Here is a 14,082-nt window from a genome sequence, read left to right on the forward strand (position 1 = left end):
AGCACAGTAGTGGCAGCATCATGATGTTGTGGTGCTTCATAGCAGCCGGGCCAGAAACAACTCTCCACTGCTGCAGTTTGTATGAAGATTTATTTTCCAGCAAAACAATGACCCAAAGCATACCCAAAGCTTCTGACATGAAGGGGTGAATATTTATGCTGTAACTTATTTACATTATATATTTTTATTTAATTCCCATTACTTTGTAGAAATATGTTTTCACTTTGAAATTAAAGAGGGGATTTTTTGTCAAAAAAGTGAAATTCCACTGATGATTTATGAAGTTAATTAAAGAGTAAAACATCCAAGGGGGTGAATACTTATTATAGGTACTGTATATCATCATTCCATGAAAACAATCCTATTGATTTTTCAAAATTCACTCACATCTTACTCTCCATCAGGTTCCTATCACAATGACAGAAGGCTTAGATCCAGTGTCAATGCTGACAGATGATGCCATGGTGGCCCAGTGGAACAATGAAGGCTTACCAGGAGACAAAATGTCAACACAGAATGCAACCATTCTCACCAACTGTGAGAAGTGCTGTTTAATATACTTCATCCCATAAACATAGTGATCTTTTTTCCTCCAGGCAATAGAAAGTATGTTTTGCCAGTTGTGTTTCTCAACTCTCCCGGTGTTTCATGTGTGTATTACCACAGGTGAGCGCTGGCCCCTTCTCATCGACCCTCAGCTGCAAGGAATTAAGTGGATCAAGAGTCGATTCGGCAGCAGCCTTAAAGTCATCAGCCTTGGGCAGAAAGGGTAAGTGTTTCCCTCTGACAGTTTCTAATCCTCTGTAAGATATAAAGCTTCGAATGCTCTGCACCTTAAATGCTGCTATGTATCTACTTCATGCCACGTGAATCTCCCCAGTGGAAAACATATATTTTATCTCATTAGAGAAAGACTTTCCTTTGAAACATTTAAGTAGCATTATTATTACATAGCACACACACAACATGAGCTGCTAATCTCATTTTTTCATTCAGTGTATATTTTTAATGAACTGAAACAACTGACATTTTTCATTTAATCAGTTGTGTCGTATTAATTATCGTTAATTTTTTGTTGCAGGTATGTAGACGTGATAGAACAGGCTGTAGTGGCAGGTGACACTGTCCTCATAGAGAATCTAGAAGAGACCATTGACCCTGTCATTGATCCTCTGCTGGGGCGACACACTATCAAGAAGGGCAGGTAAGGCAAAAGACATACATTTATGCTCTCTGTTTTTTTCTGACGCTTTAAACTTTTTACTTCTGTCTCAATTCAGCTGTATAAAAGTCGGGGACAAGGAGTGTTACTTCCATCCAGGCTTCAGGCTGATCCTGCACACTAAGTTAGCTAACCCTCACTACAAGCCTGAGATCCAAGCCCAAACCACCCTCATTAATTTCACTGTGACCAGGGATGGTCTTGAGGACCAGCTGCTAGCTCAGGTGGTGAATCAGGAAAGGCCAGACCTCGAGCATCTTAAGGTGGGTTAAAGTAGTTACAAGTATTCCCATTATAGCATAAAATGGAAAACTTGTGGCGGCATACATAACATAAAACATGAAACATCTGCAATTGTACACATGGTACACACACATCGTCTTAAATTAGAGTGTAAAACCAATTACCCTCAAATTCTGCGTACTCCGTTTTTGCAGAAATCTACAAATCAAGCCACTTTAAAGCAGATCATGACCTTTCTAGTCATCCTACCTACTTGTCTATCTCTGCAAAGTTCAAGAAGCACCACTCCACTTTAGAAATGCCCCAAGTCTACTTTCATCAGAGGCAAAACACTTCAATCCATATCGAGCAGTTCAACACAAACAGGAGTAAGAGAGTTCAAAATACAACACAATAGACTCTCTGTTGTAAATCTTATCACTACATCAAACTTTATGTCTCATCTTGTTGCACAGGCCACAGGTCATCAGTTGGTTAGTGGGGCACCGGGATAAAGGAAAGTTCGGTTTTAAATTATGTGACACCCCACATCCTTACGAGAAACCATTTACCTTTTCACTTCCTAGAGTACTCTACCATGGTAAAGCAAAAACGAACCCCCATAACGAACCCCCTTAAGGGATCTACAGATAGAGTGAAGAGAGAGCTAAAGGAAAGGGGTGGGAGGAGATGAGAACAAAGGGGGAGGAGATGGGCAGGTTTGAATTTATAGAAATGCAGGAAGAGGCAGGTTGAGATGGAGTCCTGCTCCTGGAACCTTGCTATGTAACATCCTTTAATGATAAAAGTGATAAAAATTCAAAATATAACAAAGAATTATGATGGAGTGATATCTAAAGCCAACAGTCTGATCAAGTCCCATGTTATTGTATGGTATTTCATTGTACTATATCATATCCTACTGTAGCGTTGCATAGCTTGTCATATTACACTGTGCCATATTGTATTGTATTCTGTGGTATTTTATCTTATTGTATCATAAAAAAATACCTGTGTTAACTCCCGGCAGAGTGAACTGACCAAACAGCAGAACATGTTCAAGATTGAGCTGAAGCTTCTGGAGGATGAGCTGCTGACGAGGCTGTCTGCTGCTGAGAGTAACTTCCTGGGTGACAACGTGCTGGTGGAGAAGCTTGAGACTACCAAGCACACAGCTGCTGAGATTGAGATGAAGGTAACTCATTAAACACAGTTTTTATTGGCCAAATTTTATATCGGCTAAGGTTCACAATGATTTTTATTTTTATTTCCACCTTTACCTCTTCTCCTGTCTTCTTCTGTCTTCTTGCATCCATCCCTAAAAGGTCCTGGAGGCTAAAGTTAATGAGGTGAAGATAAACGAGGCCAGAGAGCACTACCGTCCTGTTGCTGTCAGAGCTTCTCTGCTTTACTTTATCATGAACGATCTCAACAAGATCAACCCCATGTATCAGTTCAGCCTTAAGGTGACCAGAAGGGACAAAAATTGATAAAAAAAAAAAAAAACATTCATGTCTGTGTGTAAAAGTTTAGTTACAGTTACAAGTAGACTGGTATTGCTGCAACTTTGTGAGACCTCTAGTTATCTGTGTTCATGAAAAGTCTCTCTCTGTGTTCCCAGGCTTTTAACGTGGTTTTTCACAAGGCAGTTGCGATGGCAGAGGCATGTGAGGATGTCACCAGCAGAGTAAACACACTCATAGACTGTGTTACCTTCTCCACCTTCAACTACATCAGCAGGGGACTGTTTGAGAGAGACAAGCTCACCTTCACTGCACAGCTGGCTTTCCAGGTGTGTACTGTATGAGTCTGAGGAGAAGTGTTGAAAAGTGAGTGTTTTTCTCTGACTGAGCTTCTCCTCTTTCAGTTGCTCCTGATGAGTAAGGAGATAGACATGCGAGAACTGGACTTCCTGCTTCGTTTTAACATCGACCACAGCTACGCCAGCCCCCTTGACTTTCTTTCCAGCTCAGCATGGAGCGCAATCAAAGTGAATGCAAAGACAGGTTTTCTTTTTGGCTTAAATACACAAACCGTTGTATGAAAATACTACTTGCTGTGCTTTGTGTTTGTCCAGGTGATGAGTTTCACTGATGAGTTTCGAGGTCTGGATCGGGATATTGAAGGCTCTCCTAAACGCTGGAAGAAGTTAGTGGAGTCAGAATGTCCTGAGAAAGAGAAGTTTCCTCAGGAGTGGAAAGGAAAAACCTCCCTGCAGAAACTCATCATGATGAGAGCTCTGAGGCCTGACCGCATGACCTATGCCCTACGGTGAGGAAGGTTTTACCTTTCATGTTACCTGTTGCAACTTGAAATGTTTGATATTGCCAAAGCTCATCAAAAAGTTAAAATCAAAGTTGCATTTTTTCATTTCTCTTTATTTGTTTTCTGTAAAACATTATTATAAGAAATTGCAGTGATTCCAATGAAGGATCCATTAAAAGCTGAGTGAACAGTTTGTCTTTGGACATCACTTCTGATCAGTTTTTATGTCAAGATGCCAAAAAAAGTGTAAAATATCAATGAATAAATTTCCATAAAAAACATATTTTACTTTTTTGTGCCATACAGCTATGCAAAAAAAATCTGCACACCATCTGTGCTCTTCTACTGGTTATCTGGGATGCTAATATGTGATAAAACTATCTAACTATTGATAGGAGACAGTGGGATAACTATACTACTAATACTACTACACGAGTTGTAGTATTAATAGTATATCTCAGGCTACACAAAAAAAAAAATATTTCAAATGTATTTTTCTGTTGTTTAATTCTGTACATATTCGACAAAGTCTGGAGATTACTGATGTCAAAATATCCCTTCAGAAAGTGCCATTAAAAGTTACTTCTTGTCAGGGCAACAGTTAAAAATCCAACTCACAGTAGCAACAGATCAGATCAATTTTATGGCACAGAATACACAGTTATTCTCAGAAAATTTTCTCAGTAGTGAAGTACTAAATGCACTAATACTAAATGCTCTGTGGCATAAGCATTGATTATTATTTGAGTTTCAATTTGGAAAATGGTTTAGAAACAGCCTCTTGTTGGTCAGCAGATTGAACATAAGACACCCCAGAGTGTCTCAGTGAAAGGCTAACAGTTTTCAATCACAAGAAGACATAGAATTAGTCTTATAATTGTGGCTTGTGTGTAGAGACTCCATAAAGTCCAAGCAGGCTGAGAATGAATTTAAGGGAACTTAGGGAAACAAAACTCTGAACATCAGTGCCCTCTGGACAAATGAGGACATTGGTCAAATTTGTGGTAAAGTTATGGATTTTAATCACACTTGCAAGGTTGTGGAAAAACTTCAATTTCAACTGTATTGTCCCTTTAGTGGGAAATTTGCTTTGCATCCAGGAAAAAACATGAAACACTAGAAACATAATACATAAATCCAGACATAACACTGAAATGCATCAATACAAATTTGCATTAAAGACAACTGAAAGTAAAACTCCCACTGAAATGCATAACCAGACATCTGTTGTGAAAATCAAGTGTTCCATATTTGTTCATTTTTAAAATTTTGTTGTGTAATTGCAGGACACTCTATGATATCCAGAGCCTTAGATGTTACCCTTTTGTAAAAAGATGGAGACTTATTAGGTAGTATAATACCAACAATTTTACTGGCAACCTTTACAATGTGTTTTAACCTCCTTTTATCTTCTACTGAGAGGCTACCAAACCGGGAGACAGTGGCAAAAGATTCAACCATTGACATTAGTTTGCTGCTGACTCCAAACCAGTTGAGCTTTCAGAGGAAATGATGTTGCTGCTGTTTTTGTTGTAAACTACATCATATTTTTGTGAAAAGACAGCTGATTATCAATGGCAACACCAAGGTACCTTAAAACTTATAAAAATTTAGTGATTGGTTTAAATTGGCCAGTTTTATTGAATCTTAACCTCACCTCCTGGAAAAGAGTATTTCATATATTTTTGTATACTAGATGATCTTATTGTCCAAATTAATGATAATCTGATATTCAACCCATTTTCAAACTCTGACTTATCATTTGCATACTGCAGGAACTTTGTGGAGGAGAAGCTTGGAGTAAAGTACACAGAGGGCAGAAAGACAGAATTTGCAAAGTCCTTCAGAGAAAGTGGTCCGGCCTCAGCTGTGTTCTTCATCCTCTCTCCTGGAGTGGACCCTCTGAAAGATGTGGAATCACTGGGTACTTAAACAGAGGAGCTGCAAACATGCACAGATACATACTCAAAGCTTTTTGTTCATGGAGGATAAATGCTTTTTGTTTATGCCATTATTTTTATTATGAAGAGTTTCCTGTGGGGGCTTTTAGAAAATATCACCATTACTTTTTAATGTTTTTAGCCTCTTACCTTGGAAAATAATATATCATGGATAACTACAGAGACAAAAGTACTATGAAAAAGAAGTATTCAACAGATTATTTGTAATCATCACTTTGTTTAGACGTCAGATATATTTCAGTGTAAGTATAACATGATGATAAATTATTTTATGATCCCAGGAAGGAAGCTGGGTTTCACCATTGACCTTGGGAAGCTTCACAATGTGTCCTTGGGCCAGGGTCAGGAAGCTGTGGCTGAGGCTGCCATGGAAAAGGCATCCAAGGAAGGTCACTGGGTTATATTACAGGTATGATAAGGGGACTGAGTTTACTCTTTATATTTGGATTACAGAAACATTGTTGTGTTAAAGAACAAAAAAGTTAAGAATAGTTTCAATTTAGGTTATGTGATTAGTTTTCCGCTCAAAAATTCTATAAAAGGGGTGCCAATGGCCAGGTAAGGTCGTTCTCCATGTATAGAGGCTGTCGTCCTTCAAAAGGGTTCAAGTCTGACTTGTGGCTCCTTTGCTTCTTACTCTCTTACCCCAATTATCCACTGTCTTTTCAAAAGAAAGCATAACAACACCCAAGATGAATCCTAAGAAAAGGTTTTACAACAAAAATAAGATTAGCAGTGTTTCTAGAACTCAAACCATTATTTGCAATGCTCAAAAGTCCACACTGTCTCCTTCTTTATCCTTTGGTGTGTTTCCCTGTAGAATATCCACCTGGTCGCCCGTTGGCTGGGTTCACTGGAGAAGCTCCTGGAGCGCTGCTGTGAAGGCAGTCATCCAGACTACAGAGTATTTATGAGCGCAGAGCCGGCACCAACACCCCAGGAACACATTATCCCACAGGTAGAGATGAAACATTCATGCAGAAAGGTCATCTTAATGCATCAATAGTAGACAATGTAGGCTCCTGGGTGTCTTTTCCTGCACTCTAATTGCATCACGGCTGTGATGATTTCCCTCAGGGCATTCTTGAAAATGCAATCAAGATAACCAATGAACCTCCTACGGGCATGCATGCCAATCTGCATGCAGCTCTGGATAATTTTGACCAGGTGAGTTTCTACTCTTTGTGTTTGTAGTGTTTCTGTTTATAGTTTATTTATTAGCACTATCTTTTCAGGACATCCTGGACCAGTGTAGCCGTGAGCAGGAGTTTAAGACCATCCTCTTCTCTCTGTGTTACTTTCACGCTTGTGTGGCTGAGCGGAGGAAGTTTGGACCTCAGGGCTGGAACAGGAAGTATCCCTTCAACACAGGAGACCTGACAATATCTGTTAACGTTCTCTACAACTACCTGGAGGCAAACGCACAGGTGCAGCTTGTTCTGTTGGTATAATGCATGATTGAGATGCTGCACAATTGAGGGACTGGAGCAGAGGTGGTGTTTGTGAGAAGTGTGTCATGAAGTGGATGATTATGATGATTGTACTGGCAGTGATTTTAATATTGATGATGTTGATGAAGGTGCCGTGGGAGGACCTGAGGTATCTTTTTGGCGAAATCATGTATGGAGGACACATCACTGATGACTGGGACAGGCGACTCTGCCGGACGTACCTGGAGGAATACATGCAGCCCAACCAGGTTTGTTTATTTTTCCAAGAGGGAGAAGGAGAAGGGGAGTAAATTCAGATCTAATTTAGGCCTGCAAAATGAAGCTTAGTGTTGGCACACACTTTGGAACTGACAGTACATTGCTACCAGATTTGAGTAGTTTTGGGAGCAGACTTTGAACACATGGGATGAGAATCAGCCCCAATTAGCCGCAGTGTTTCTCATTATGGGACAGTGACTGCAAATTAAAGCTAAGGAGTTTCAAATTTTGGCAACCTGATTTGGAGTAGTTTAATGTTTTTACCTTGTGTAAGCAATCTAAATCTTCTCCTTTGTTGTTTATTTCCCAGTTTGACAGAAAGCTTGCTTTGACTCCAGGGTTTGTTGTCCCCTCTAACCTGGACTACAAGGTAACCACAGATAGATTCTGTGTTAGTGAGCCTTTAACCATACATTTCAGGTCTTATTAAAGTTAATTATATGAGTGGTGTTATGCATAGTCTGAACCACTTTCTGGTAAGTTTTGAAGGTAAAGAAAAGAAGAGAGAAAAACCTTTAAAAGACAAGGGTCAAAAATTGATTCCTGTAAGGATATACACATGTTAAAAATGTAACTTTAGAGACCAGAAATCAATAATTTAATTATAATCTTCTTTCCCAAAGATGGCAGATTAATATCTGTCTTTTTTAAGTTAAGATAATGGCAGAAATAAGTTTAGAAAAATACAGTAAAGTGAAATGAAATCAAATGTTTTGATGTATGTCTGGTCAGGGCTTCTGTATGTCTCAGAACTGAACCATATAATTCATTGTTTAATTCTTGTGAGAAAATTACAATTATATGAGGATGAGACATTTTCCATTTTCCATTTTCCTCCCTACACATCTAGGGTTACCATGATTTTATTGATGAGATGCTGCCCCACGAGAGCCCAGTGCATTATGGGTTGCACCCCAATGCAGAAATTGAGTTTTTGACAGTAACGTCTGATAACCTTTTCCACACTCTGCTGGAGCTGCAGTCTCCAGATGCTGTGATGGGGGAGGGAGCCTCACAGACCCTGGAAGAGAAGGTAGCTTCACATCAGCGTGTGTTCAGTCATTTCATCATGGGATTAGAGCTTGCTTTTGTTCTTTTGGTATATTAGAAGATTGAGCCTGAATTAACAATGGCAAACAAAAACTACTGACAACACATTTTTGACATAATCCTTTTAGCAATCTAGGTTCTGTGTTAATTCTTTGAAAACAAAAAGGCTTAGAGACTTAAATCTGTTCATGGCTGATGCAGTCCTAACTTTAAAACTTCCCTCAGGTGAAAACAATTTTAGATGAGGTGATTGAGAAGCTTCCAGAGGAGTACAACATGTCAGACATCACCTCTAAGACAGCTGAGCGTTCCCCGTACATCCTGGTCTGCTTCCAGGAGTGTGAACGCATGAACATGCTTGTCTCTGAAATACGCCGCTCACTCAAAGAGCTTGACCTTGGACTCAAGGTATACCTGCAACATCTTTGTTTGTATGTTTCCATTTAATGCAGCTGTAAACATCTTAACAACACCTTATTAATTCTTCTATGTTAGACCACTGACTAAAGAATGGGACCAGAGTTAAATGGATAATTGGCTTCTTTGTCCCATAGCAGTGGTGGTGTTAGTTTAAGTGCTAATAAAGACTGCATCTCCCAGTACTCCCATTATCCTTACCATTAGCTATGTGTGCACTTAAAGAATAAAAAGCCCTCTTCCTGTTTTGCCACCAGGGAGTCTTTTGAGGCACTACATAATCCATCTTGCAGATTTCCTGCATCTGATCAGGTGGCATATGCTGCAAATGAAAAAATGTAGAGCAGCTGTTAGTGAAAGTAATTACACCACTGTCTCAAATGTAATGTAATGATAATTATTTAAAGATATCTTTCCAGATAAAACACATTTGCTGTGTGTATTCAAGATGTAACCATTAAATATGTTTATCAAAGGGAGAGCTGGCCATCTCCTCTGAGATGGAGAAGCTGCAGACTGCTTTGTTCTTTGACAACGTGCCTGAAACCTGGACCAAACTGGCCTACCCCTCCACCTACAGTCTGGCTATATGGTATGATGAGTACTGAGCTTTTAAAGCAAGATAGGATAATCTTTATTGTTCCACAGAGTAAAAAATGAATGGTACCATCTTATAATGTTAGGATTAACTTTAAAATCATTTAGTCTTTTATATAAAAGATGGGGTGGCACAGTATTAAAAGTAGAAGATGTGCGTAAGAGGCAAGATCTTTTAAAGGTGCAGTGTGTAATATTTAGCCTATTAGCATTTAGCAAAACAAGCTTGGTTAAAATGAAACATAACATTTATAAGTAGATTGATCTAAATTAGTGTTGACATCTGATGACACATTTTTTTAATTTATGTTTTAAATTAACTCAGAATAAGCCTTTTATTCATACATAGGGAGGGTCCCCTCCAAGGAAGCTGCCATGTTGGATTTTTGCATTTTGCCTGTTTCTATGGCACCATAGAAGGAACCAAATAACAGTTAAGCATGTATTGATTTTTAAACTTCACTGGTTCCCACAGTTATCACCAGAGAAATGAGCATCACACTCCAGAATTGACTGTTAGATGCTGATAGTCCCATTTTTACACACTGTACCTTTAAATGCTTATTAATGAAGTGTGTCACAGCTAGGCATCATCTGTTCTTCTGTTATTCCTGTATTAAAACTGTAAAGGATCTAAAAATGAGCAGACCTCCTCTTACACCAGATTAATATTGAAAAGACAGAAGAGACCAGTTCTGGATACTGGGCTTCTGTGTTACTCTATAGCATGTATAATTCAAAGTAATTAGATAACTATTTAAATAACTGACTTTTTGGTCATTGAGCTGGATTTAACTAGCTGTGAGAAACAAGTCCAGGGAGTCCAGGCTAAAGATGTCAGAATTGTTCATATTTGATGATTTAGTCTCCTGGTTTGTATTTATGATAAATTGTTCTGAAAAGTATAAAAGGACTGCAGATCTTCAGTTGCGTTTTCAACCCAAATGGAAATTGATTATAAAGGAAGATGATTGAAAGTGATAACAGGTTTTTACCCTTTTGGGGGGAACAAAACACTGTCTAAATGACTCAAAAACAAACTCAACGTTTCTGTACTTTAATAGTGCTGGTGTATCAATGTTAATAAAACAGAGGGCAGGAGTTTTATTGCAATTTTTGGAAGCTAAAAACAAGAAATTTTACAATAACACTGGATGCCTCAGACCTCCATATATGATGCTGCTATCTTTAATAAAATATTGATATAGTTTAATGTTTACTTGTATCACATTGAAGTTTAACATTTGGGTATTGTTACAACTGTAGTTCAGGCAGAAGACTGACATATTCAGATAATCGCCTCTCTTTACAGGTTAGTCTGTGCCACATATGGTAACAATATGGAGATTCTGTATGCCACTAGGGTACGCTGTCACTATAATCAAATATTGGCACATGAATGTGTTGGCTGGGATCCTGATCATACATGTGAAATTTGAGTTGATGCAAATCTAAGTTTAAAACCATTTTCTGCTTCAGGGTAAAACATGCACATTGTTTTTGGATTTAGAGCTGTTAGGGTTTTTTTTTTTCCAGATAAGCCTTTATTTTTTACTCAAGACCAGATAAATGGAGAAAGTTTGTCAAATGGAGGACAAAAACATAAGATCTCTGATCGGGAAAAATACTTTTGGATTTGTAAAGATGAGGGTCCCTATGTCTCTACAAAATTCAAATTCTATGTACAAAACAGAAGTTCTAAGTTAGGTGTCTGTGTTTGTGTCAGGTATAATGATGTGTTGCAGCGCTGTAAGGAGCTCGACAGCTGGACTCAGGACCTTTCTTTGCCAAGTGTCCTCTGGCTGTCTGGACTTTTCAACCCACAATCCTTCCTCACCGGTAATAAAAACTCTTCATTTTTTTCATAAACAAGAATAAAAAAAGGCTTAAGTAAAATATTTAAACAAATGCTCTCATCTTTGTTGTCTTGAACCATTTGTTAGCCACTCCTCATTTCTTCTTGCCTTTTTTATTTGTAATTTGTCATCTTGTCTTTGCTTTTTAGCCGTGATGCAGTCTCTTGCTCGTAAGAACGAGTGGCCCCTGGATAGAGTGAACCTGACTGTGGATGTGTCCAAAAAGTTTAAAGAAGAGTTCAACCAACCTGCCAGGGAGGGCGCGTATGTTTATGGACTTTACATGGAAGGTAGACAAACCTTTTTTCTGCAACTCCTGTTTGGAAATGTTGACTTATACATGTGCAAGTTTCCCTCTCTTTTGGTTAAAGTCCTTGTAAAGTGATTTTTTTTAAAAAATCAGTGGTATTGGTTTGTTATATGATAGGCCACTGTGTTATAAACCACCAGACCAAAATTCAGTCATGAAAACCATCTCTAAGTTTATGAAATTAAGCTTCAAAATCATGAAAAATGTGGCAGTAAAATCTGCTCTAGGATGCTGTGGGCATGTTGGTTGAATGCACTGAAGCCGCACCCACTCACGAAGAATTCTCTCAAATTTAAAATAATGCTACAACCTGCATGGAGGCTTCAGCTGTCTGCTATGCTAGTTACAGCTCTCGCTATGAGCTGCCAGAGAAACAACCATATTTGTCATGAAAGGCAATTTAGAGATAAAAGGATGTTTCATTTTCTCATCCTGCATTCAACACTTCCCAAAATTTCATTCAAAGTGAATTTTAATGGGAAGTGATGTCTCTCTCCCATTAAAAAGATGTCTTTGTTGTTAAGTTTCTGCTAAAAATCACTCAATTTCCTGCTTTTGTTCTTCAAAATAAAAGTCTTCAATGACTCATTGATGGGTGTTTGGTGTCGATCAGAAGATCATGTTTTTGTTTTATCTGGCTGTTTTGGAGAGCATTATTTGGTGTGTAATCTCAGCCTGGTTCGGTAATCTTTCTGTCCAGTTAAAAACTAAAATTACTCGTCTGACAACTATGAAGACTGTAGGGAGGACTGAGAACTTTCCCCTGTATGTTGTCCCATGTATGAACAGTCTGTTCTCAGGCAAGCACAGCAAGTTTTGTGAGATCCTTTTCTCATCCTCTACCCTGAGCATGAACTTTTACAATCTGGTAGATGTTATAGAGTCCCCAAATATAAACTGAACCACTTTAAAAACTCCTTTGTGTCCACCTCAGGTAGGATTTTTTATATCATGTTTCCTAAATATGTAGCTGGATTGTGCAATAATGTCAGTGTTCTCTTTTACCTTAAATTCTATCCTGAAGTATTTTATTTTTTCTCATTGTTATTTAGTATCAGCATTTTTAAACTATTTCAATGAGAGTCTTGTGCAATAGGTTATGTGCAATATGTGTGTGTACACAAGGTCATTGTTGCTGTTGTTCTACCTGTTATAATCTGGCAGCTTAATGTGTGCAGCACTTAGAGTCCAAGACAAATTTCAGGGGACAATAAAGTACATCGTATTGTATCATATCTAATTATAAGAATGGGAGGCTTTTATTGTGACAAACACGACAGGAACAGAATGTGTCTACTATTGGATACTTGACCAATTTATAGCATTTATAGCAAGGCTAACAGACATGAGATTTAACTGTTGCTGCTTTGAGAGAGACAAAGCCAGAGTCTGCTTCTTTTAATCATCCAGGATAAAAGACAGGTGAAATTTGGATCTAAACACACCTTCATCAGGTAAGATATTTGTTCTTGCTGTCCCTGGTTCAAGTGAAAAATAGACAAGCACTCCAGCAATTAGCCTGTCCTATCTGAGCTATCTGGCTCTGTGCCAGAGCAGAGAAAGAAGTCAGGGATTATTACCATTTTCTTTCACAAACCTCTCTTTGTTATGAGGCTTTTAATGACGCATACACCACCGTGGCTGATAGATCAAATTTACCTCACAATGAGCAGAAATACAGCATTTAGCCAGCTGTTATTTTCTAGTGAAGGTAGCTAACAACGGGCTGTACTGAGATAACCTGTGTGGTGATTTTATATCATTGTAGCATTAGGGGGGTGGGATAATTTACTCAGGGCCCTTGGACATCATGGGGCACTATATTTGCCATGTCCATATTAAACCCAAGAAAGAGGTGAAAACTTTCTAAGGGTCGAAATACAAAATTCAGATGCACATAGGTCCCAGTGTTTTCACGTTTACAGCAACCGTATTCCAACATATCTAGTGTGTCTAGACTGAAATTTTGGATTTCACTTTACGGGGACTTGTATGGTAAAACGTATTTTCTTTTAAATATAGTAACATCCCTCTATGCTTCTCCTCTTTTTGCCACAGGTGCGAGGTGGGACACTCAGGCTGGTGTGATCACTGAGGCCCGTCTGAAGGAACTGACCCCACCAATGCCTGTTATCTCAGTCCGGGCTGTGCCCAATGACCGCCAGGAGACAAGGAACATTTACGAGTGTCCACTTTACAAAACCAAGATCAGGGGACCCACATATGTCTGGACTTTAAGCCTCAAAACCAGGGAAAGGCCAGCCAAGTGGGTGCTGGCAGGAGTTGCCCTGCTGCTCAGTGTGTGAGGCGGACTTATGTGGTGTGAGGTTATGACTGAGGAATTAAGAGGGATTTTGTGTTGTTTTTAAAGCAAGGTAGGCATTTAAAATGTATCAAACTTGTCATTCTTGTTGTTCCATCACCAAAGATAACATGATCTATAACGGCTGACATTTGCAGAGAGAAAGCACAG

The 14,082-nt window shown here is 38.8% G+C and overlaps 1 protein-coding gene across 9 annotated transcripts in view; it reads left to right on the top strand.

Annotated features, from left to right (window-relative positions):
• The window catches only part of dnah9l (dynein, axonemal, heavy polypeptide 9 like), a 46,596-nt gene extending 32,644 nt beyond the window's left edge, over positions 1-13,952 (top strand). For all 9 annotated transcript variants that reach the window (XM_041802667.1, XM_041802668.1, XM_041802669.1 and 6 more), the window contains 22 exons: positions 405-537; positions 667-769; positions 1,082-1,204; positions 1,281-1,485; positions 2,475-2,639; positions 2,770-2,910; positions 3,066-3,236; positions 3,312-3,434; positions 3,522-3,715; positions 5,485-5,633; positions 5,952-6,079; positions 6,491-6,628; positions 6,748-6,837; positions 6,906-7,097; positions 7,250-7,369; positions 7,690-7,749; positions 8,230-8,412; positions 8,655-8,837; positions 9,323-9,438; positions 11,170-11,282; positions 11,449-11,589; positions 13,668-13,952. In XM_041802667.1, the coding sequence (XP_041658601.1) occupies positions 405-537; positions 667-769; positions 1,082-1,204; positions 1,281-1,485; positions 2,475-2,639; positions 2,770-2,910; positions 3,066-3,236; positions 3,312-3,434; positions 3,522-3,715; positions 5,485-5,633; positions 5,952-6,079; positions 6,491-6,628; positions 6,748-6,837; positions 6,906-7,097; positions 7,250-7,369; positions 7,690-7,749; positions 8,230-8,412; positions 8,655-8,837; positions 9,323-9,438; positions 11,170-11,282; positions 11,449-11,589; positions 13,668-13,915 (3,219 nt within the window). In that variant the 3' untranslated portion in view covers positions 13,916-13,952. The remainder of the gene's footprint in view (positions 1-404; positions 538-666; positions 770-1,081; positions 1,205-1,280; positions 1,486-2,474; positions 2,640-2,769; positions 2,911-3,065; positions 3,237-3,311; positions 3,435-3,521; positions 3,716-5,484; positions 5,634-5,951; positions 6,080-6,490; positions 6,629-6,747; positions 6,838-6,905; positions 7,098-7,249; positions 7,370-7,689; positions 7,750-8,229; positions 8,413-8,654; positions 8,838-9,322; positions 9,439-11,169; positions 11,283-11,448; positions 11,590-13,667) is intronic.
• The last annotated feature ends 130 nt before the right edge of the window (positions 13,953-14,082 follow it).

Source organism: Cheilinus undulatus, linkage group 13 (genome assembly GCF_018320785.1).
Source record: "Cheilinus undulatus linkage group 13, ASM1832078v1, whole genome shotgun sequence".
Classification (NCBI taxonomy): Eukaryota; Metazoa; Chordata; class Actinopteri; order Labriformes; family Labridae; genus Cheilinus; species Cheilinus undulatus.